The following is a 24,952-nucleotide window of genomic DNA, read 5'->3' as shown; positions in this document are numbered from 1 at the left end:
TCAGCCGCTCCTCTTATAACGCTCCAGTACTGATATAACCTCTATATATTACATCATATGTGATATCAGCCGCTCCTCTTATAACGCTCCAGTACTGATATAACCTCTATATATTACATCATATGTGATATCAGCCGCTCCTCTTATAACGCTCCAGTACTGATATAATCTCTATATATTACATCATATGTGATATCAGCCGCTCCTCTTATAACGCTCCAGTACTGATATAATCTCTATATATTACATCATATGTGATATCATCCGCTCCTCTTATAACGCTCCAGTACTGATATAATCTCTATATATTACATCATATGTGACTGATATCATCCGCTCCTCTTATAACGCTCCAGTACTGATATAATCTCTATATATTACATCATATGTGATATCATCCGCTCCTCTTATAACGCTCCAGTACTGATATAACCTCTATATATTACATCACATGTGATGATATCAGCCGCTCCTCTTATAACGCTCCAGTACTGATATAACCTCTATATATTACATCATATGTGATGATATCAGCCGCTCCACTTATAACGCTCCAGTACTGATATAATCTCTATATATTACATCATATGTGATATCAGCCGCTCCTCTTATAACGCTCCAGTCCTGATATAACCTCTATATATTACATCATATGTGATGATATCAGCCGCTCCTCTTATAACACTCCAGTACTGATATAATCTCTATATATTACATCATATGTGATATCAGCCGCTCCTCTTATAACGCTCCAGTACTGATATAATCTCTATATATTACATCATATGTGATGATATCAGCCGCTCCTCTTATAACACTCCAGTAATGATATAATCTCTATATATTACATCATATGTGATGATATCAGCCGCTCCTCTTATAACGCTCCAGTACTGATATAATCTCTATATATTACATCATATGTGACTGATATCAGCCGCTCCTCTTATAACGCTCCAGTACTGATATAACCTCTATATATTACATCATATGTGATGATATCAGCCGCTCCTCTTATAACGCTCCAGTACTGATATAATCTCTATATATTACATCATATGTGATGATATCAGCCGCTCCTCTTATAACGCTCCAGTACTCATATAATCTCTATATATTACATCATATGTGATGATATCAGCCGCTCCTCTTATAACGCTCCAGTACTGATATAACCTCTATATATTACATCATATGTGATATCAGCCGCTCCTCTTATAACGCTCCAGTACTGATATAATCTCTATATATTACATCATATGTGATGATATCAGCCGCTCCTCTTATAACGCTCCAGTACTGATATAATCTCTATATATTACATCATATGTGATTATATCAGCCTCTCCTCTTATAACACTCCAGTACTGATATAATCTCTATATAATACATCATGTGTGATATCAGCCGCTCCTCTTATAACGCTCCAGTACTGATATAACCTCTATATATTACATCATATGTGATTATATCAGCCGCTCCTCTTATAACGCTCCAGTACTGATATAATCTCTATATATTACATCATATGTGATGATATCAGCTGCTCCTCTTATAACGCTCCAGTACTGATATAACCTCTATATATTACATCATATGTGATGATATCAGCCGCTCCTCTTATAACGCTCCAGTACTGATAGAACCTCTATATATTACATCATATGTGATGATATCAGCCGCTCCTCTTATAACGCTCCAGTACTGATATAACCTCTATATATTACATTATATGTGATGATATCAGCCGCTCCTCTTATAATGCTCCAGTACTGATATAACCTCTATATATTACATCATATGTGATATCATCCGCTCCTCTTATAACGCTCCAGTACTGATATAACCTCTATATATTACATCATATGTGATGATATCAGCCGCTCCTCTTATAATGCTCCAGTACTGATATAACCTCTATATATTACATCATATGTGACTGATATCAGCCGCTCCTCTTATAACGCTCCAGTACTGATATAATCTCTATATATTACATCATATGTGATGATATCAGCCGCTCCTCTTATAACGCTCCAGTACTGATATAACCTCTATATATTACATCATATGTGATGATATCAGCCGCTCCTCTTATAACGCTCCAGTACTGATATAATCTCTATATATTACATCATATGTGATGATATCAGCCGCTCCTCTTATAATGCTCCAGTACTGATATAACCTCTATATATTACATCATATGTGATATCATCCGCTCCTCTTATAACGCTCCAGTACTGATATAACCTCTATATATTACATCATATGTGATGATATCAGCCGCTCCTCTTATAACGCTCCAGTACTGATATAACCTCTATATATTACATCATATGTGATGATATCAGCCGCTCCTCTTATAACGCTCCAGTACTGATATAATCTCTATATATTACATCATATGTGATGATATCAGCCGCTCCTCTTATAACGCTCCAGTACTGATATAACCTCTATATATTACATCATATGTGATATCAGCCGCTCCTCTTATAACGCTCCAGTACTGATATAATCTCTATATATTACATCATATGTGATATCAGCCGCTCCTCTTATAACGCTCCAGTACTGATATAATCTCTATATATTACATCATGTGATGATATCAGCTCCTCTTATAACGCTCCAGTACTGATATAACCTCTATATATTACATCATATGTGATATCAGCCGCTCCTCTTATAACGCTCCAGTACTGATATAATCTATATATTACATCATGTGACTGATATCAGCAGCTCCTCTTATAACGCTCCAGTACTGATATAATCTATATATTACATCATGTGACTGATATCAGCAGCTCCTCTTATAATGCTCCAGTACTGATATAACCTTTATATATTACATCATATGTGATGATATCAGCCGCTCCTCTTATAACGCTCCAGTACTGATATAATCTCTATATATTACATCATATGTGATATCAGCCGCTCCTCTTATAACGCTCCAGTACTGATATAATCTCTATATATTACATCATATGTGATATCAGCCGCTCCTCTTATAACGCTCCAGTACTGATATAATCTCTATATATTACATCATATGTGATATCAGCCGCTCCTCTTATAACGCTCCAGTACTGATATAACCTCTATATATTACATCATATGTGATGATATCAGCCGCTCCTCTTATAACGCTCCAGTACTGATATAATCTCTATATATTACATCATATGTGATATCAGCCGCTCCTCTTATAACGCTCCAGTACTGATATAATCTCTATATATTACATCATATGTGATATCAGCCGCTCCTCTTATAACGCTCCAGTACTGATATAACCTCTATATATTACATCATATGTGATGATATCAGTCGCTCCTCTTATAACGCTCCAGTACTGATATAATCTCTATATATTACATCATATGTGATGATATCAGCCGCTCCTCTTATAACGCTCCAGTACTGATATAACCTCTATATATTACATATGTGATGATATCAGCCGCTCCTCTTATAACACTCCAGTACTGATATAATCTCTATATATTACATCATATGTGATGATATCAGCCGCTCCTCTTATAACGCTCCAGTACTGATATAACCTCTATATAATACATCATGTGTGATATCAGCCGCTCCTCTTATAACGCTCCAGTACTGATATAATCTCTATATATTACATCATATGTGATGATATCAGCAGCTCCTCTTATAACGCTCCAGTACTGATATAACCTTTATATATATTACATCATATGTAATATCAGCTGCTCCTCTTATAACGGTCCAGTACTGATATAACCTTTATATGTATTACATCATATGTGATATCAGCCGCTCCTCTTATAACGCGCCAGTACTGATATAATCTCTATATATTACATCATATGTGACTGATATCAGCCGCTCCTCTTATAACGCTCCAGTACTGATATAACCTCTATATATTACATCATATGTGATATCAGCCGCTCCTCTTATAACGCTCCAGTCCTGATATAACCTCTATATATTACATCATATGTGATATCAGCCGCTCCTCTTATAACGCTCCAGTACTGATATAATCTCTATATATTACATCATATGTGATGATATCAGCCGCTCCTCTTATAACGCTCCAGTACTGATATAACCTCTATATATTACATCATATGTGATGATATCAGCCGCTCCTCTTATAACGCTCCAGTACTGATATAATCTCTATATATTACATCATATGTGATGATATCAGCCGCTCCTCTTATAACGCTCCAGTACTGATATAATCTCTATATATTACATCATATGTGACTGATATCAGCCGCTCCTCTTATAACGCTCCAGTACTGATATAACCTCTATATATTACATCATATGTGATGATATCAGCCGCTCCTCTTATAACGCTCCAGTACTGATATAATCTCTATATATTACATCATATGTGATATCAGCCGCTCCTCTTATAACGCTCCAGTACTGATATAACCTCTATATATTACATCATATGTGATATCAGCCGCTCCTCCTATAACGCTCCAGTACTGATATAATCTCTATATATTACATCATATGTGATGATATCAGCCGCTCCTCTTATAACGCTCCAGTACTGATATAACCTCTATATATTACATCATATGTGATGATATCAGCCGCTCCTCTTATAACGCTCCAGTACTGATATAACCTCTATATATTACATCATATGTGATATCAGCCGCTCCTCTTATAACACTCCAGTACTGATATAATCTCTATATATTACATCATATGTGATGATATCAGCCGCTCCTCTTATAACGCTCCAGTACTGATATAATCTATATATTACATCATATGTGATGATATCAGCCGCTCCTCTTATAACACTCCAGTACTGATATAATCTCTATATATTACATCATATGTGATATCAGCCGCTCCTCTTATAACGCTCCAGTACTGATATAACCTCTATATATTACATCATATGTGATGATATCAGCCGCTCCTCTTATAATGCTCCAGTACTGATATAATCTCTATATATTACATCATATGTGATATCAGCCGCTCCTCTTATATCGCTCCAGTACTGATATAACCTCTATATATTACATATGTGACGATATCACCTGCTCCTCTTATAACGCTCCAGTACTGATATAACCTCTATATATTACATCATATGTGATGATATCAGCCGCTCCTCTTATAACGCTCCAGTACTGATATCATCTCTATATATTACATCATATGTGACTGATATCAGCCGCTCCTCTTATAACGCTCCAGTACTGATATAATCTCTATATATTACATCATATGTGATGATATCAGCCGCTCCTCTTATAACGCTCCAGTACTGATATAACCTCTATATATTACATCATATGTGATGATATCACCCGCTCCTCTTATAACGCTCCAGTACTGATATAACCTCTATATATTACATCATATGTGATATCAGCCGCTCCTCTTATAACGCTCCAGTACTGATATAACCTCTATATATTACATCATATGTTATATCAGCCGCTCCTCTTATAACGCTCCAGTACTGATATAATCTCTATATATTACATCATATGTGATGATATCAGCCGCTCCTCTTATAACGCTCCAGTACTGATATAATCTCTATATATTACATCATATGTGATATCAGCCGCTCCTCTTATAACGCTCCAGTACTGATATAACCTCCATATATTACATCATATGTGATATCAGCCGCTCCTCTTATAACGCTCCAGTACTGATATAATCTCTATATATTACATCATATGTGATGATATCAGCCGCTCCTCTTATAACGCTCCAGTACTGATATAACCTCTATATATTACATCATATGTGATGATATCAGCCGCTCCTCTTATAACGCTCCAGTACTGATATAATCTCTATATATTACATCATATGTGACTGATATCAGCCGCTCCTCTTATAACGCTCCAGTACTGATATAATCTCTATATATTACATCATATGTGATATCAGCCGCTCCTCTTATAACGCTCCAGTACTGATATAACCTCTATATATTACATCATATGTGATGATATCAGCCGCTCCTCTTATAACGCTCCAGTACTGATATAATCTCTATATATTACATCATATGTGATGATATCAGCCGCTCCTCTTATAACGCTCCAGTACTGATATAATCTCTATATATTACATCATATGTGACTGATATCAGCCGCTCCTCTTATAACGCTCCAGTACTGATATAACCTCTATATATTACATCATATGTGATGATATCAGCCGCTCCTCTTATAACGCTCCAGTACTGATATAACCTCTATATATTACATCATATGTGACTGATATCAGCCGCTCCTCTTATAATGCTCCACTACTGATATAACCTCTATATATTACATCATATGTGATGATATCACCCGCTCCTCTTATAACGCTCCAGTACTGATATAACCTCTATATATTACATCATATGTGATGATATCAGCCGCTCCTCTTATAACGCTCCAGTACTGATATAACCTCCAGTATGGGGTGACCCGGTGTATATATGGGGGGGCTCCGGCTCTAGACGTTACAGGAGGCCTCCGGGGACACAATGAACACTTTGAAGACAATACGGATTCGCAGTCGCTGACGTTCCTGTCTATTTGCCTTCAGTTGCTAGGATCCCATAATGCCCATTTACCTTGACGCTGGAAGAGAAGATCCTGGGGGGGCAGACAGCGCTGCGGTAGAGCAACTTACTGCGCAAAAATATACGGCTTAATATAGAGATCACATGACTGACCCCCAATAATTTAACAATGGTCATTGCCCCGATGTGGACCTATGCTCTCAGTGTGAGTCCTCACATTCTCTGCCTCAGTCCTCCCCGTCGGTCCTCAGTCCTCCCCGTCGGTCCTCAGTCCTCCCCGTCGGTCCTCAGTCCTCCCCGTCGGTCCTCCCCGTCGGTCCTCCCCGTCGGTCCTCAGTCCTCCCCGTCGGTCCTCAGTCCTCCCCGTCGGTCCTCAGTCCTCCCCGTCAGTCCTCCCCGTCGGTCCCCCCCCCCCCCCCCCCCGTCAGTCCCCCCGTCAGTCCTCAGTCCATGTATAATCTGAATACAGCGTTTAATAGATAACAGAAGATACATTGTAATCATTCTGCATCCTATACTAAAAAGTCGCCCCGGTGCCTCCAGTAACACCCTCCATGGGGCGTCAGCTCGTCGTCACGGTTACATAACGCCCTGGACCCAGGTGCCCGTCAGCAGATCTCCAGATGCCCCATCATGTGTTCCTCTTCGCACAAGACGTCGCCCTCGTTCATCCTCAAACGCAGAATATAACAGGGAACCTGTTATGTGAGGCTCCCGGCCCCAGACATCATCATGAGACCCATCAGATCGGCCGCTCACAAGACCTCCGCCCGCCTGGGGTAACCCCGAATAAACCTGAAGGGGCACAGGAGGTACAGACAACCACCCCCGAGGGTCCGAGCACCCCCCTCCAAAGGCCTAGAACAGACACTTTAGCAGTGTTTTCCAAACAGTGTGCCTCCAGCTGCTGCAAAACTACTACTTCCAGCATGCTTGGTCATTCATTAGCAGCCCAGACATGCTTGGAGTTGTAGTTTGGCAACAGCTGGAGGCACCCTGTTTGGAAAACACTGTACTCTAATATCCTGCAGAGCTCTTGGACTAACCAAATACAACAAAAACCGGAAGAAAACAATAATAAACATAAATAATACAATCATAAGTGTAACAACAACAACAACAAAAAATACAACAACAACACAATGTATCAGATGGAATTTACATTCTGTAAACAGCTAAAGTAGAGAGAGGATCAGTACATGATCAGTAATGTATGTACACAGTGATCTCACCAGCAGAATAGTGAGTACAGCTCTGGAGTATAATACAGGATATAACTCAGGATCAGTACATGATCAGTAATGTATGTACACAGTGATCTCACCAGCAGAATAGTGAGTACAGCTCTGGAGTATAATACAGGATATAACTCAGGATCAGTACAGGATAAGTAATGTAATGTATGTACACAGTGATCTCACCAGCAGAATAGTGAGTACAGCTCTGGAGTATAATACAGGATATAACTCAGGATCAGTACATGATCAGTAATGTATGTACACAGTGATCTCACCAGCAGAATAGTGAGTACAGCTCTGGAGTATAATACAGGATATAACTCAGGATCAGTACAGGATAAGCAATGTAATGTATGTACACAGTGACCTCACCAGCAGAATAGTGAGTACAGCTCTGGAGTATAATACAGGATATAACTCAGGATCAGTACAGGATAAGTAATGTAATGTATGTACACAGTGATCTCACCAGCAGAATAGTGAGTACAGCTCTGGGGTATAATACAGGATATAACTCAGGATCAGTACAGGATAAGTAATGTAATGTATGTACACAGTGATCTCACCAGCAGAATAGTGAGTACAGCTCTGGAGTATAATACAGGATATAACTCAGGATCAGTACAGGATAAGTAATGTAATGTATGTACACAGTGATCTCACCAGCAGAATAGTGAGTACAGCTCTGGAGTATAATACAGGATATGTAATGTATGTACATAGTGACCCCACCAGCAGAATAGTGAGTACAGCTCTGGAGTATAATACAGGATATAACTCAGGATCAGTACAGGATAAGTAATGTAATGTATGTACACAGTGATCTCACCAGCAGAATAGTGAGTACAGCTCTGGAGTATAATACAGGATATAACTCAGGATCAGTACAGGATAAGTAATGTAATGTATGTACACAGTGACCTCACCAGCAGAATAGTGAGTACAGCTCTGGAGTATAATACAGGATATAACTCAGGATCAGTACAGGATAAGTAATGTAATGTATGTGCACAGTGACCTCACCAGCAGAATAGTGAGTACAGCTCTGGAGTATAATACAGGATATAACTCAGGATCAGTACAGGATAAGTAATGTAATGTATATACACAGTGACCTCACCAGCAGAATAGTGAGTACAGCTCTGGAGTATAATACAGGATATAACTCAGGATCAGTACAGGATAAGTAATGTAATGTATGTACACAGTGATCTCACCAGCAGAATAGTGAGTACAGCTCTGGATTATAATACAGGATATAACTCAGGATCAGTACAGGATAAGTAATGTAATGTATGTACACAGTGATCTCACCAGCAGAATAGTGAGTACAGCTCTCGAGTATAATACAGGATATAACTCAGGATCAGTACAGGATAAGTAATGTAATGTATGTACACAGTGATCTCACCAGCAGAATAGTGAGTACAGCTCTGGAGTATAATACAGGATATAACTCGGGATCAGTACAGGATAAGTAATGTAATGTATGTACACAGTGACCTCACCAGCAGAATAGTGAGTACAGCTCTGGAGTATAATACAGGATATAACTCAGGATCAGTACAGGATAAGTAATGTAATGTATGTACACAGTGATCTCACCAGCAGAATAGTGAGTACAGCTCTGGAGTATAATACAGGATATAACTCAGGATCAGTACAGGATAAGTAATGTAATGTATGTACACAGTGATCTCACCAGCAGAATAGTGAGTACAGCTCTGGAGTATAATACAGGATATAACTCGGGATCAGTACAGGATAAGTAATGTAATGTATGTACACAGTGACCTCACCAGCAGAATAGTGAGTACAGCTCTGGAGTATAATACAGGATATAACTCAGGATCAGTACAGGATAAGTAATGTAATGTATGTACACAGTGATCTCACCAGCAGAATAGTGAGTACAGCTCTGGAGTATAATACAGGATATAACTCAGGATCAGTACAGGATAAGTAATGTAATGTATGTACACAGTGACCTCACCAGCAGAATAGTGAGTACAGCTCTGGAGTATAATACAGGATATAACTCAGGATCAGTACAGGATAAGTAATGTAATGTATGTACACAGTGACCTCACCAGCAGAATAGTGAGTACAGCTCTGGAGTATAATACAGGATATAACTCAGGATCAGTACAGGATAAGTAATGTAATGTATGTAGATAGTGACCTCACCAGCAGAATAGTGAGTACAGCTCTGGAGTATAATACAGGATATAACTCAGGATCAGTACAGGATAAGTAATGTATGTACACAGTGACCTCAACAGCAGAATAGTGAGTACAGCTCTGGAGTATAATACAGGATATAACTCAGGATCAGTACATGATCAGTAATGTATGTACACAGTGATCTCACCAGCAGAATAGTGAGTACAGCTCTGGAGTATAATACAGGATATAACTCAGGATCAGTACAGGATAAGTAATGTATGTACACAGTGACCTCACCAGCAGAATAGTGAGTACAGCTCTGGAGTATAATACAGGATATAACTCAGGATCAGTACAGGATAAGTAATGTAATGTATGTACACAGTGACCCCACCAGCAGAATAGTGAGTACAGCTCTGAAGTATAATACAGGATATAACTCAGGATCAGTACAGGATAAGTAATGTAATGTATGTACACAGTGACCTCACCAGCAGAATAGTGAGTACAGCTCAGGAGTATAATACGGGATATAACTCAGGATCAGTACAGGATAAGTAATGTAATGTGTATATATACTGTGACCTCACCAGCAGAATAGCGAGTACAGCTCTGGGGTATAATACAGGATATAACTCCGGATCAGTACAGGATAAGTAATGTATGTACACAGTGATCTCACCAGCAGAATAGTGAGTACAGCTCTGGGGTATAATACAGGATATAACTCAGGATCAGTACAGGATAAGTAATGTAATGTATGTACACAGTGACCTCACCAGCAGAATAGTGAGTACAGCTCTGGAGTATAATACAGGATATAACTCAGGATCAGTATAGGATAAGTAATGTAATGTATGTGCACAGTGACCTCACCAGCAGAATAGTGAGTACAGCTCTGGAGTATAATACAGGATATAACTCAGGATCAGTACAGGATAAGTAATGTAATGTATGTACACAGTGATCTCACCAGCAGAATAGTGAGTACAGCTCTGGAGTATAATACAGGATATAACTCAGGATCAGTATAGGATAAGTAATGTAATGTATGTACACAGTGATCTCACCAGCAGAATAGTGAGTACAGATCTGTAGTATAATACAGGATATAACTCAGGATCAGTACAGGATAAGTAATGTAATGTATGTACACAGTGACCTCACCAGCAGAATAATGAGTACAGCTCTGGAGTATAATACAGGATATAACTCAGGATCAGTACAGGATAAGTAATGTAATGTATATACACAGTGACCTCACCAGCAGAATAGTGAGTACAGCTCTGGAGTATAATACAGGATATAACTCAGGATCAGTACAGGATAAGTAATGTAATGTATGTACACAGTGACCTCACCAGCAGAATAGTGAGTACAGCTCTGGAGTATAATACAGGATATAACTCAGGATCAGTACAGGATAAGTAATGTAATGTATGTACACAGTGACCTCACCAGCAGAATAGTGAGTACAGCTATGGAGTATAATACAGGATATAACTCAGGATCAGTACAGGATAAGTAATGTAATGTATGTACACAGTGACCTCACCAGCAGAATAGTGAGTACAGCTCTGGAGTATAATACAGGATATAATAGAGGTCATGTTGCTGTCAGTTTCCCCACAGACAGAATTAATAACTTTATGACCCAAAACAATCAGCAGTCATTGACCTCACTTGTCTCTGTAGCGATCACAATAAACATCCAGAATAATCCGCACTGAACGCTGATCGGTGACTTCACCGCCCGGAGATGGTTTATATCTCAGCAAAATAACTTTTTCTTCTATTGGAAATATAGAAATACAAAATAACAATAAAACTGATAAATAAAATATAGAAATATATAAAATCCTGTGCAGCAGAACACTGAGCGCAGCTCTCACCTTCTTTAACAAAGAACTTTATTATAATAATCACTTCACCTTCTTAGTAAAGATTTTGTCCTTATTACATCATCAATACCTCTGCTTCCTGTCAGTGAATAGAAACTGAGGATGAATTCTGTATACATGACACAGCTGAGGGTTTGTTACATTTGTATCCAGTACAGACAATCCTGTTTGTTACAATGTATCAGGTTCTTTACCAGCAGAGATCTTTATAATTTATGACATCACAGCAGAACATTATACAATAAAGTATTACTTATACAAAATGTTGGTGATTCTTTAACTCCTTACATTCCATAACCTAATAACCCTGTGACCCGTCCCTGCAAGACCCCGGAAGGGGAAAGGTAAAAAATGTACAATATGACCAGGGGGTGACCCGGTGACCCTTCATTCAACAGGTGGCTAATATACTGGGCCCCGAGGACCACCAGGGCCCTGGACCATGATACCCTCAGCTCTACTACATGGGGGCAATGACACATTCTGGCTACACTGCACATCAGCAGGATATGGGGTCAGGACTAAACCTGGGACCGGACTGCAAATTACTTTCTGACTATTATACACTGGGCTGAAGCTACGACATTATAATGTATTTACTCAGCTCTGCTATTCTCCTGTACAGTGTATATATATATATATATATATATATATATATATATATATATATATAGACCATACAATGTCCTATTACATTCTGGATACATTATATACTCAGCTCTGCTATTCTCCTGTACAGTATATATATATATATATATATATATAGACCATACAATGTCCTATTACATTCTGGATACATTATATACTCAGCTCTGCTATTCTCATGTACAGTATATATATATATATATATATATATATATATATATATATATATATATATATATATAGACCATACAATGTCCTTTTACATTCTGGATACATTATACACTCAGCTCTGCTATTCTCCTGTACAGTGTGTGTATGTATATATATATATATAGACACCATACAATGTCCTATTACATTCTGGATACATTATATACTCAGCTCTGCTATTCCCTCGCAGCAGAGTTCCGGCGCGCTCCCTCTGCCCCTTTGATTCGGGGTTAACATTTAACCTGGAGGACGCAACAATAACGTAACATTTTTGCATTGGGAAAGATTTTTTTATTTTTTTCTTTAATTTTTGTGGCGGCATTTCCAGTTTAATATTAACCCCTTGATTGCCCCTCATCCGTCACAATAAAAGGTGTCGGCAGCCGCGTTATTACGGCGAGGACATAATTCACACGGCGCCAGTGGTCAGCGACTAATATACATCGATGAGGATTAACGTCACTTTGTATCAAGTTTATTTATTTAAAGTATCATGAGTGGCTGCCATGGCGACCGCTGACTTATACCCCAGCAAAAAGGTAACCGTAGCGCCAAAGTCGCGTCTGCTTAAAACGTAACCGATCGAATGGTGACACACTGGTCTACGCAAGGCCGCTGCGCCAAATGTAATTAGAGCCGTCTGAGCGTCCAAATGCGAAGTCTAAAATCGGACCGTTAAATATTTAAGGTTCCAGTTTGATCGAAAATAATCCAAAAACCATAACAAACACCTCGTCCTGACACGAGAAACGCAGAGCCGGGCGCAAAACGCATCACAGGAGGAGGAGGAGGAGGAGCAATACTCTGCAGGGTTTATCAGCAGCTGCTGGTTAAATATTGATCAGACGCTCTGCACTTACTGAGCCGCGCATAGAGTAATGGAGGACGGAGAATCCATAACAGTACAGTGGTGTTATATAGAGGGTGATATCTTATTACAGTACAGTAGTGTTATATAGAGGATGATATCTTATTACAGTACAGTAGTGTTATATAGAGGAGATCTTATTACAGTACAGTAGTGTTATATAGAGGATGATATCTTATTACAGTACAGTAGTGTTATATAGAGGATGATATCTTATTACAGTGCAGTAGTGATATATAGAGGATGATATCTTATTACAGTACAGTAGTGTTATATAGAGGGTAATATCTTATTACAGTACAGTAGTGTTATATAGAGGATGATATCTTATTACAGTACAGTGGTGTTATATAGAGGATGATATCTTATTACAGTACAGTAGTGTTATATAGAGGATGATATCTTATTACAGTACAGTAGTGTTATATAGAGGAGATCTTATTACAGTACAGTAGTGTTATATAGAGGGTGATATCTTATTACAGTACAGTAGTGTTATATAGAGGATGATATCTTATTACAGTACAGTAGTGTTATATAGAGGATGATATCTTATTACAGTGCAGTAGTGATATATAGAGGATGATATCTTATTACAGTACAGTAGTGTTATATAGAGGGTAATATCTTATTACAGTACAGTAGTGTTATATAGAGGATGATATCTTATTACAGTACAGTGGTGTTATATAGAGGATGATATCTTATTACAGTACAGTAGTGTTATATAGAGGATGACATCTTATTACAGTACAGTAGTGTTATATAGAGGGTAATATCTTATTACAGTACAGTAGTGTTATATAGAGGATGATATCTTATTACAGTACAGTGGTGTTATATAGAGGATGATATCTTATTACAGTACAGTAGTGTTATATAGAGGGTGATATCTTATTACAGTACAGTAGTGTTATATAGAGGATGACGTCTTATTACAGTACAGGAGTGTTATATAGAGGATATCTTATTACAGTACAGTAGTGTTATATAGAGGATGATATCTTATTACAGTACAGTAGTGTTATATAGAGGATGACGTCTTATTACAGTACAGGAGTGTTATATAGAGGATATCTTATTACAGTACAGTAGTGTTATATAGAGGATGATATCTTATTACAGTACAGGAGTGTTATATAGAGGATGATATCTTATTACAGTACAGTAGTGTTATATAGAGGGTGATATCTTATTACAGTACAGTAGTGTTATATAGAGGATGATATCTTATTACAGTACAGTAGTGTTATATAGAGGATGACATCTTATTACAGTACAGTAATGTTATATAGAGGGTGATATCTTATTACAGTACAGTAGTGTTATATAGAGGAGGACATCTTATTACAGTACAGTAGTGTTATATAGAGGATGACATCTTATTACAGTACAGTAGTGTTATATAGAGGCTGACATCTTATTACAGTACAGTAGTGTTATATAGAGGCTGATATCTTATTACAGTACAGTAGTGTTATATAGAGGCTGATATCTTATTACAGTACAGTAGTGTTATATAGAGGCTGATATCTTATTACAGTACAGTAGTGTTATATAGAGGATGACATCTTATTACAGTACAGTAGTGTTATATAGAGGATGATATCTTATTACAGTACAGTAGTGTTATATAGAGGATGATATCTTATTACAGTACAGTAGTGTTATATAGAGGATGATATCTTATTACAGTACAGTAGTGTTATATAGAGGGTGATATCTTATTACAGTACAGTAGTGTTATATAGAGGGTGATATCTTATTACAGTACAGTAGTGTTATATAGAGGGTGATATCTTATTACAGTACAGTAGTGTTATATAGAGGGTGACATCTTATTACAGTACAGTAGTGTTATATAGAGGGTGACATCTTATTACAGTACAGTAGTGTTATATAGAGGATGACATCTTATTACAGTACAGTAGTGTTATATAGAGGATGACATCTTATTACAGTACAGTAGTGTTATATAGAGGATGATATCTTATTACAGTACAGTGGTGTTATATAGAGGGTGATATCTTATTACAGTACAGTAGTGTTATATAGAGGGTGATATCTTATTACAGTACAGTAGTGTTATATAGAGGATGATATCTTATTACAGTACAGTAGTGTTATATAGAGGATGATATCTTATTACAGTACAGTAGTGTTATATAGAGGATGATATCTTATTACAGTACAGTAGTGTTATATAGAGGGTGATATCTTATTACAGTACAGTAGTGTTATATAGAGGCTGATATCTTATTACAGTACAGTAGTGTTATATAGAGGATGATATCTTATTACAGTACAGTAGTGTTATATAGAGGATGACATCTTATTACAGTACAGTAGTGTTATATAGAGGATGATATCTTATTACAGTACAGTAGTGTTATATAGAGGATGATATCTTATTACAGTACAGTAGTGTTATATAGAGGATGATATCTTATTACAGTACAGTAGTGTTATATAGAGGCTGACATCTTATTACAGTACAGTAGTGTTATATAGAGGCTGACATCTTATTACAGTACAGTAGTGTTATATAGAGGCTGATATCTTATTACAGTACAGTAGTGTTATATAGAGGATATCTTATTACAGTACAGTAGTGTTATATAGAGGATGATATCTTATTACACTAGAGTAGTGTTATATAGAGGATGATATCTTATTACAGTACAGTAGTGTTATATAGAGGATGATATCTTATTACAGTACAGTAGTGTTATATAGAGGTATGATATCTTATTACAGTACAGTAGTGTTATATAGAGGATGATATCTTATTACAGTACAGTAGTGTTATATAGAGGATGATATCTTATTACAGTACAGTAGTGTTATATAGAGGATGATATCTTATTACAGTACAGTAGTGTTATATAGAGGATGATATCTTATTACAGTACAGTAGTGTTATATAGAGGATGATATCTTATTACAGTACAGTAGTGTTATATAGAGGGTGATATCTTATTACAGTACAGTAGTGTTATATAGAGGATGATATCTTATTACAGTACAGGAGTGTTATATAGAGGATGATATCTTATTACAGTACAGTAGTGTTATATAGAGGGTGATATCTTATTACAGTACAGTAGTGTTATATAGAGGATGATATCTTATTACAGTACAGGAGTGTTATATAGAGGACGATATCTTATTACAGTACAGGAGTGTTATATAGAGGACGATATCTTATTACAGTACAGTAGTGTTATATAGAGGATGACATCTTATTACAGTACAGTAGTGTTATATACAGGATGATATCTTATTACAGTACAGTAGTGTTATATAGAGGATGACATCTTATTACAGTACAGTAGTGTTATATAGAGGATGATATCTTATTACAGTACAGTAGTGTTATATAGAGGATGATATCTTATTACAGTACAGTAGTGTTATATAGAGGGTGACATCTTATTACAGTACAGTAGTGTTATATAGAGGATGATATCTTATTACAGTACAGTAGTGTAATAATAGGATAGACTGATATTAGTCACATGATGATCACCCTGTAATAAAAGGTCAGATGTCGCGACAATAACGCAGCATGTGACCGCGGCCCAGCACTATACAGACCTGTACAATAAACGCAGAGAATAATGGCGTCTACTAAACCCATCGGATCTACGTAGAGTCGCAATCCTCGCATTGGCGTCCGATCACATGGTCTATGAATACAGAATAACATACAAGGAATCTATGAGCAGAGAACAGCGGCGGCGACGTCCACCATGACACCGCAGATCAGCAACATGTGACCAACAAAGCTCAATGGTCCCTCCAAATATTTAGACTCTGCGCCATTTATGATCATTGCGCCATTCCGCTCCATCACCACCAGTATCGTCCAATCAGGAGGCAGGAAGAGTTGGTTACAAAGACTCACACTCTACAGTGGCCTAGACGGTTCACACACTCCGGCGCGGACCACCATCCCGACGCTTCACCCCCAGCAGCGCCGTCACATGACCCCAGAGCCTGCGTCACATGACCTCAGAGTCTGCATCACATGACCCCAGCGCCTGCAGCGACACAACGATTCAGCGTCAAACTCTATAAAAACATAAACAACGTTAAACACAACGACACAAAGTAACGGAGTCCGGATCAGATGACGCTACAAAACCGCAGCGTGTGACCGCGGCCCAAGAAATCACAACAAGATGTAGCAGAGCTCAGCGCAGCCTCAGTACAACTACACCAGCCCAAAACACACAATATAAAGAAGTGTTTCCCAACCAGTGTGCCTCCAGCTGTTGCAAAACTACAAATCCCAGCATGTCCGGACAGCCAACGGCTGTCCGGGCATGCTGGGAGTTGTCGTTTTGCAACAGCTGGAGGCACACTGGTTGGGAAACACTGATATAAATTATCACGAGGACCTGGAAAAGTTTTATAAGTTTGTTACAAAAACTTTTAAAAAAGTAACAAAAAGTTTCATAAAGTTTTCTCAGGATGAAGGAGTTAAAGTGACAGAGTGATACAAAGTGTCAGTAAGTAAGTGTCCCCCCAGTGATCAGTAAGTAAGTGTCCCCCCGGTGATCAGTAAGTAAGTGTCCCCCCAGTGATCAGTAAGTAAGTGTCCCCCCAGTGATCAGTAAGTAAGTGTCCCCCCAGTGATCAGTAAGTAAGTGTCCCCCCAGTGATCAGTAAGTAAGTGTCCCCCCAGTGATCAGTAAGTAAGTGTCCCCCCAGTGATCAGTAAGTAAGTGTCCCCCCAGTGATCAGTAAGTGTCCCCCCAGTGATCAGTAAGTAAGTGTCCCCCCAGTGATCAGTAAGTAAGTGTCCCACAGTGATCAGTAAGTAAGTGTCCCCCAGTGATCAGTAAGTAAGTGTCCCCCCAGTGATCAGTAAGTAAGTGTCCCCCCAGTGATCAGTAAGTAAGTGTCCCCCCAGTGATCAGTAAGTAAGTGTCCCCCCAGTGATCAGTAAGTAAGTGTCCCCCCAGTGATCAGTAAGTGCCCCCCAGTGATCATTAAGTAAGTGTCCCCCCGGTGATCAGTAAGTAAGTGTCCCCCCAGTGATCAGTAAGTAAGTGTCCCCCCAGTGATCAGTAAGTGTCCCCCCAGTGATCAGTAAGTGTCCCCCCAGTGATCAGTAAGTAAGTGTCCCCCCAGTGATCAGTAAGTGTCCCCCCAGTGATCAGTAAGTGTCCCCCCAGTGATCAGTAAGTGTCCCCCCAGTGATCAGTAAGTGTCCCCCCAGTGATCAGTAAGTGTCCCCCCAGTGATCAGTAAGTAAGTGTCCCCCCAGTGATCAGTAAGTAAGTGTCCCCCCAGTGATCAGTAAGTAAGTGTCCCCCCAGTGATCAGTAAGTAAGTGTCCCCCCGGTGATCAGTAAGTAAGTGTCCCCCCAGTGATCAGTAAGTAAGTGTCCCCCCAGTGATCAGTAAGTAAGTGTCCCCCCAGTGATCAGTAAGTAAGTGTCCCCCCAGTGATCAGTAAGTGTCCCCCCAGTGATCAGTAAGTGTCCCCCCAGTGATCAGTAAGTAAGTGTCCCCCCAGTGATCAGTAAGTAAGTGTCCCCCCAGTGATCAGTAAGTAAGTGTCCCCCCAGTGATCAGTAAGTAAGTGTCCCCCCAGTGATCAGTAAGTAAGTGTCCCCCCAGTGATCAGTAAGTAAGTGTCCCCCCAGTGATCAGTAAGTAAGTGTCCCCCCAGTGATCAGTAAGTAAGTGTCCCCCCAGTGATCAGTAAGTAAGTGTCCCCCCAGTGATCAGTAAGTAAGTGTCCCCCCAGTGATCAGTAAGTAAGTGTCCCCCCAGTGATCAGTAAGTAAGTGTCCCCCCAGTGATCAGTAAGTAAGTGTCCCCCCAGTGATCAGTAAGTAAGTGTCCCCCCAGTGATCAGTAAGTAAGTGTCCCCCCAGTGATCAGTAAGTGCCCCCCCAGTGATCAGTAAGTGCCCCCCCAGTGATCAGTAAGTGTCCCCCCAGTGATCAGTAAGTGTCCCCCCGGTGATCAGTAAGTAAGTGTCCCCCCAGTGATCAGTAAGTAAGTGTCCCCCCAGTGATCAGTAAGTAAGTGTCCCCCCAGTGATCAGTAAGTAAGTGTCCCCCCGGTGATCAGTAAGTAAGTGTCCCCCCGGTGATCAGTAAGTAAGTGTCCCCCCAGTGATCAGTAAGTAAGTGTCCCCCCAGTGATCAGTAAGTAAGTGTCCCCCAGTGATCAGTAAGTAAGTGTCCTCCCGGTGATCAGTAAGTAAGTGTCCCCCCAGTGATCAGTAAGTGTCCCCCCAGTGATCAGTAAGTAAGTGTCCCCCCAGTGATCAGTAAGTGTCCCCCCAGTGATCAGTAAGTAAGTGTCCCACAGTGATCAGTAAGTAAGTGTCCCCCCAGTGATCAGTAAGTAAGTGTCCCCCCAGTGATCAGTAAGTAAGTGTCCCCCCAGTGATCAGTAAGTAAGTGTCCCCCCAGTGATCAGTAAGTAAGTGTCCCCCCAGTGATCAGTAAGTGCCCCCCAGTGATCAGTAAGTAAGTGTCCCCCCGGTGATCAGTAAGTAAGTGTCCCCCCAGTGATCAGTAAGTAAGTGTCCCCCCAGTGATCAGTAAGTGTCCCCCCAGTGATCAGTAAGTGTCCCCCCAGTGATCAGTAAGTAAGTGTCCCCCCAGTGATCAGTAAGTGTCCCCCCAGTGATCAGTAAGTGTCCCCCCAGTGATCAGTAAGTGTCCCCCCAGTGATCAGTAAGTAAGTGTCCCCCCAGTGATCAGTAAGTAAGTGTCCCCCCAGTGATCAGTAAGTAAGTGTCCCCCCAGTGATCAGTAAGTAAGTGTCCCCCCAGTGATCAGTAAGTAAGTGTCCCCCCGGTGATCAGTAAGTAAGTGTCCCCCCGGTGATCAGTAAGTAAGTGTCCCCCCAGTGATCAGTAAGTAAGTGTCCCCCCAGTGATCAGTAAGTGTCCCCCCAGTGATCAGTAAGTGTCCCCCCAGTGATCAGTAAGTAAGTGTCCCCCCAGTGATCAGTAAGTAAGTGTCCCCCCAGTGATCAGTAAGTAAGTGTCCCCCCAGTGATCAGTAAGTAAGTGTCCCCCCAGTGATCAGTAAGTAAGTGTCCCCCCAGTGATCAGTAAGTAAGTGTCCCCCCAGTGATCAGTAAGTAAGTGTCCCCCCAGTGATCAGTAAGTAAGTGTCCCCCCAGTGATCAGTAAGTAAGTGTCCCCCCAGTGATCAGTAAGTAAGTGTCCCCCCAGTGATCAGTAAGTAAGTGTCCCCCCAGTGATCAGTAAGTAAGTGTCCCCCCAGTGATCAGTAAGTAAGTGTCCCCCCAGTGATCAGTAAGTGCCCCCCCAGTGATCAGTAAGTGCCCCCCCAGTGATCAGTAAGTGCCCCCCCAGTGATCAGTAAGTGTCCCCCCAGTGATCAGTAAGTAAGTGTCCCCCCGGTGATCAGTAAGTAAGTGTCCCCCCAGTGATCAGTAAGTAAGTGTCCCCCCGGTGATCAGTAAGTAAGTGTCCCCCCAGTGATCAGTAAGTAAGTGTCCCCCCAGTGATCAGTAAGTAAGTGTCCCCCCAGTGATCAGTAAGTGTCCCCCCGGTGATCAGTAAGTAAGTGTCCCCCCAGTGATCAGTAAGTAAGTGTCCCCCCAGTGATCAGTAAGTAAGTGTCCCCCCGGTGATCAGTAAGTAAGTGTCCCCCTGGTGATCAGTAAGTAAGTGTCCCCCCAGTGATCAGTAAGTAAGTGTCCCCCCAGTGATCAGTAAGTAAGTGTCCCCCCAGTGATCAGTAAGTAAGTGTCCCCCCAGTGATCAGTAAGTAAGTGTCCCCCCAGTGATCAGTAAGTAAGTCTCCCCCCAGTGATCAGTAAGTCTCCCCCCAGTGATCAGTAAGTCTCCCCCCAGTGATCAGTAAGTAAGTGTCCCCCCAGTGATCAGTAAGTAAGTGTCCCCCCAGTGATCAGTAAGTAAGTGTCCCCCCAGTGATCAGTAAGTAAGTGTCCCCCCAGTGATCAGTAAGTAAGTGTCCCCCCAGTGATCAGTAAGTAAGTGTCCCCCCAGTGATCAGTAAGTAAGTGTCCCCCCAGTGATCAGTAAGTGTCCCCCCAGTGATCAGTAAGTAAGTCTCCCCCAGTGATCAGTAAGTAAGTCTCCCCCAGTGATCAGTAAGTAAGTGTCCTCCCGGTGATCAGTAAGTAAGTGTCCCCCCGGTGATCAGTAAGTGTCCACCCAGTGATCAGTAAGTAAGTGTCCCCCCGGTGATCAGTAAGTAAGTCTCCCCCGGTGATCAGTAAGTAAGTGTCCCCCCAGTGATCAGTAAGTAAGTGTCCCCCCAGTGATCAGTAAGTAAGTGTCCCCCCAGTGATCAGTAAGTAAGTGTCCCCCCAGTGATCAGTAAGTAAGTGTCCCCCCAGTGATCAGTAAGTAAGTGTCCCCCCAGTGATCAGTAAGTAAGTGTCCCCCCAGTGATCAGTAAGTAAGTGTCCCCCCAGTGATCAGTAAGTAAGTGTCCCCCCAGTGATCAGTAAGTGCCCCCCCAGTGATCAGTAAGTGCCCCCCCAGTGATCAGTAAGTGCCCCCCCAGTGATCAGTAAGTGTCCCCCCAGTGATCAGTAAGTAAGTGTCCCCCCGGTGATCAGTAAGTAAGTGTCCCCCCAGTGATCAGTAAGTAAGTGTCCCCCCGGTGATCAGTAAGTAAGTGTCCCCCCAGTGATCAGTAAGTAAGTGTCCCCCCAGTGATCAGTAAGTAAGTGTCCCCCCAGTGATCAGTAAGTGTCCCCCCGGTGATCAGTAAGTAAGTGTCCCCCCAGTGATCAGTAAGTAAGTGTCCCCCCAGTGATCAGTAAGTAAGTGTCCCCCCGGTGATCAGTAAGTAAGTGTCCCCCTGGTGATCAGTAAGTAAGTGTCCCCCCAGTGATCAGTAAGTAAGTGTCCCCCCAGTGATCAGTAAGTAAGTGTCCCCCCAGTGATCAGTAAGTAAGTGTCCCCCCAGTGATCAGTAAGTAAGTGTCCCCCCAGTGATCAGTAAGTAAGTCTCCCCCCAGTGATCAGTAAGTCTCCCCCCAGTGATCAGTAAGTCTCCCCCCAGTGATCAGTAAGTAAGTGTCCCCCCAGTGATCAGTAAGTAAGTGTCCCCCCAGTGATCAGTAAGTAAGTGTCCCCCCAGTGATCAGTAAGTAAGTGTCCCCCCAGTGATCAGTAAGTAAGTGTCCCCCCAGTGATCAGTAAGTAAGTGTCCCCCCAGTGATCAGTAAGTAAGTGTCCCCCCAGTGATCAGTAAGTGTCCCCCCAGTGATCAGTAAGTAAGTCTCCCCCAGTGATCAGTAAGTAAGTCTCCCCCAGTGATCAGTAAGTAAGTGTCCTCCCGGTGATCAGTAAGTAAGTGTCCCCCCGGTGATCAGTAAGTGTCCACCCAGTGATCAGTAAGTAAGTGTCCCCCCGGTGATCAGTAAGTAAGTCTCCCCCGGTGATCAGTAAGTAAGTGTCCCCCCAGTGATCAGTAAGTAAGTGTCCCCCCAGTGATCAGTAAGTAAATGTCCCCCCAGTGATCAGTAAGTAAGTGTCCCCCCAGTGATCAGTAAGTAAGTGTCCCCCCAGTGATCAGTAAGTAAGTGTCCCCCCGGTGATCAGTAAGTAAGTGTCCCCCCGGTGATCAGTAAGTAAGTGCCCCCCCAGTGATCAGTAAGTAAGTGCCCCCCCAGTGATCAGTAAGTGCCCCCCAGTGATCAGTAAGTGTCCCCCCAGTGATCAGTAAGTAAGTGTCCCCCCGGTGATCAGTAAGTAAGTGTCCCCCCAGTGATCAGTAAGTAAGTGTCCCCCCGGTGATCAGTAAGTAAGTGTCCCCCAGGGATCAGTAAGTAAGTGTCCCCCAGGGATCAGTAAGTAAGTGTCCCCCCGGTGATCAGTAAGTGCCCCCCCAGTGATCAGTAAGTGTCCCCCCAGTGATCAGTAAGTAAGTGTACCCCGGTGATCAGTAAGTAAGTGTCCCCCCGGTGATCAGTAAGTAAGTGTCCCCCCGGTGATCAGTAAGTAAGTGCCCCCCCAGTGATCAGTAAGTAAGTGCCCCCCCAGTGATCAGTAAGTGCCCCCCCAGTGATCAGTAAGTGCCCCCCCAGTGATCAGTAAGTGCCCCCCCAGTGATCAGTAAGTGCCCCCCCAGTGATCAGTAAGTGCCCCCCAGTGATCAGTAAGTGCCCCCCCAGTGATCAGTAAGTGCCCCCCCAGTGATCAGTAAGTGCCCCCCCAGTGATCAGTAAGTGCTCCTCACCTGCTCCCGGGAGATGCACGGCAGGGACGGTCTTCGGGACATCTTTCCTCCGGCCCAGTAGCCGGGACTCTCCCCCAGGGACACGCAGCTGGACCTCCTCCTGGGCCTGATCACCGGCACCTTGTCCTCCAGCGCGGCCGCCCCGCTCCTGCCTGCCGGCGCCTCCCGCCCGAGGAGGCCATTGCTGCAGCCCAGCGCCAGGAGGGAGCCGGCCAGGCCGACCAGGCAGCCGCCCAGGGCTCTCAGGGCGTGGGGCAGGGCGCCCAGGCTGCTCCGGGACACCAACCACACCAGGCCGGAGAAGAGCAGCAGCAGGACGGCATGCCGCAGCCTCAGCCCCCGCCACAGACTCAGCAGCCCCACGGAGAGAAGCACCAGCAGCAGCCGCAGCTCATCGGCGGCTCCGGGCAGCAGCAGGACATCCCCGCAGCAGCAGACGGGCAGCGCCAGGAGCCACAGAGCCCCGGGGCCCCCGGACTGAGCCCGGAGCAGGTACCGGCTGACGAAGAAGAAGGCGCAGCCCAGGCTGAAGAGCGGACTAAGGGCGTGCAGGAGGCAGTGCGCCCACCCGAGCCCCCCGAGCACCGAGCAGCCGGCGGCCAGCAGCGCCCCCGCCCCGCACACCAGCCGGTACAGGGAGCCGCGGGGCGGGGGGTCCGGCTGCAGAGGGGTCACACAGCTCCGCACGTAGCCGTTCCTGTCCGGGCTCTCCGGCGGCTTCATGCTGGGACGTCACCCCCGGGGGCAGCTTCATGTCCCGCTGCCCATAGTGCGCCCGGCGCCCCGGATCCCGACCACAAGTGAGCGCTCCCTCCCGACCGGAGCCGCCGCTGCCTCCTCCTCCGCCACCGCCTCCCAGCGGCGACAACACGGCCCTGCCCCCGCCTCCTCCCGGGGCCACGGCGGAGCAGACACTTCTGGGGCAGAGGAACTTCTGTAATGTAACTTCTAATACTGGAGTAATAATAACTTATAATAATACTGGAGTAATAATAACTTATACTGGAGTAATAATAACTTATACTGGAGTAATGTAACTTCTAATACTGGAGTAATAATAACTTATAATAATACTGGAGTAATAATAACTTATACTGGAGTAATAATAACTTATACTGGAGTAATAATAA

The 24,952-nt window shown here is 42.2% G+C and overlaps 1 protein-coding gene across 1 annotated transcript in view; it reads right to left on the bottom strand.

Annotated features, from left to right (window-relative positions):
• PDE3B (phosphodiesterase 3B) overlaps nucleotides 1-24,735 on the bottom strand; it is a 97,002-nt gene extending 72,267 nt beyond the window's left edge. The window contains exon 1 of the mRNA XM_056554291.1: nucleotides 23,823-24,735. Within this exon, the coding sequence (XP_056410266.1) occupies nucleotides 23,823-24,545 (723 nt within the window). The 5' untranslated portion in view covers nucleotides 24,546-24,735. The remainder of the gene's footprint in view (nucleotides 1-23,822) is intronic.
• Between the last annotated feature and the right edge of the window lie 217 nt (nucleotides 24,736-24,952).

Source organism: Hyla sarda, unplaced genomic scaffold, assembly GCF_029499605.1.
Source record: "Hyla sarda isolate aHylSar1 unplaced genomic scaffold, aHylSar1.hap1 scaffold_66, whole genome shotgun sequence".
Lineage (NCBI taxonomy): Eukaryota > Metazoa > Chordata > Amphibia > Anura > Hylidae > Hyla > Hyla sarda.
The sequence above is the reverse complement of the archived record's forward strand: the minus strand, read 5'-3'. Positions and strand labels throughout refer to the sequence as shown.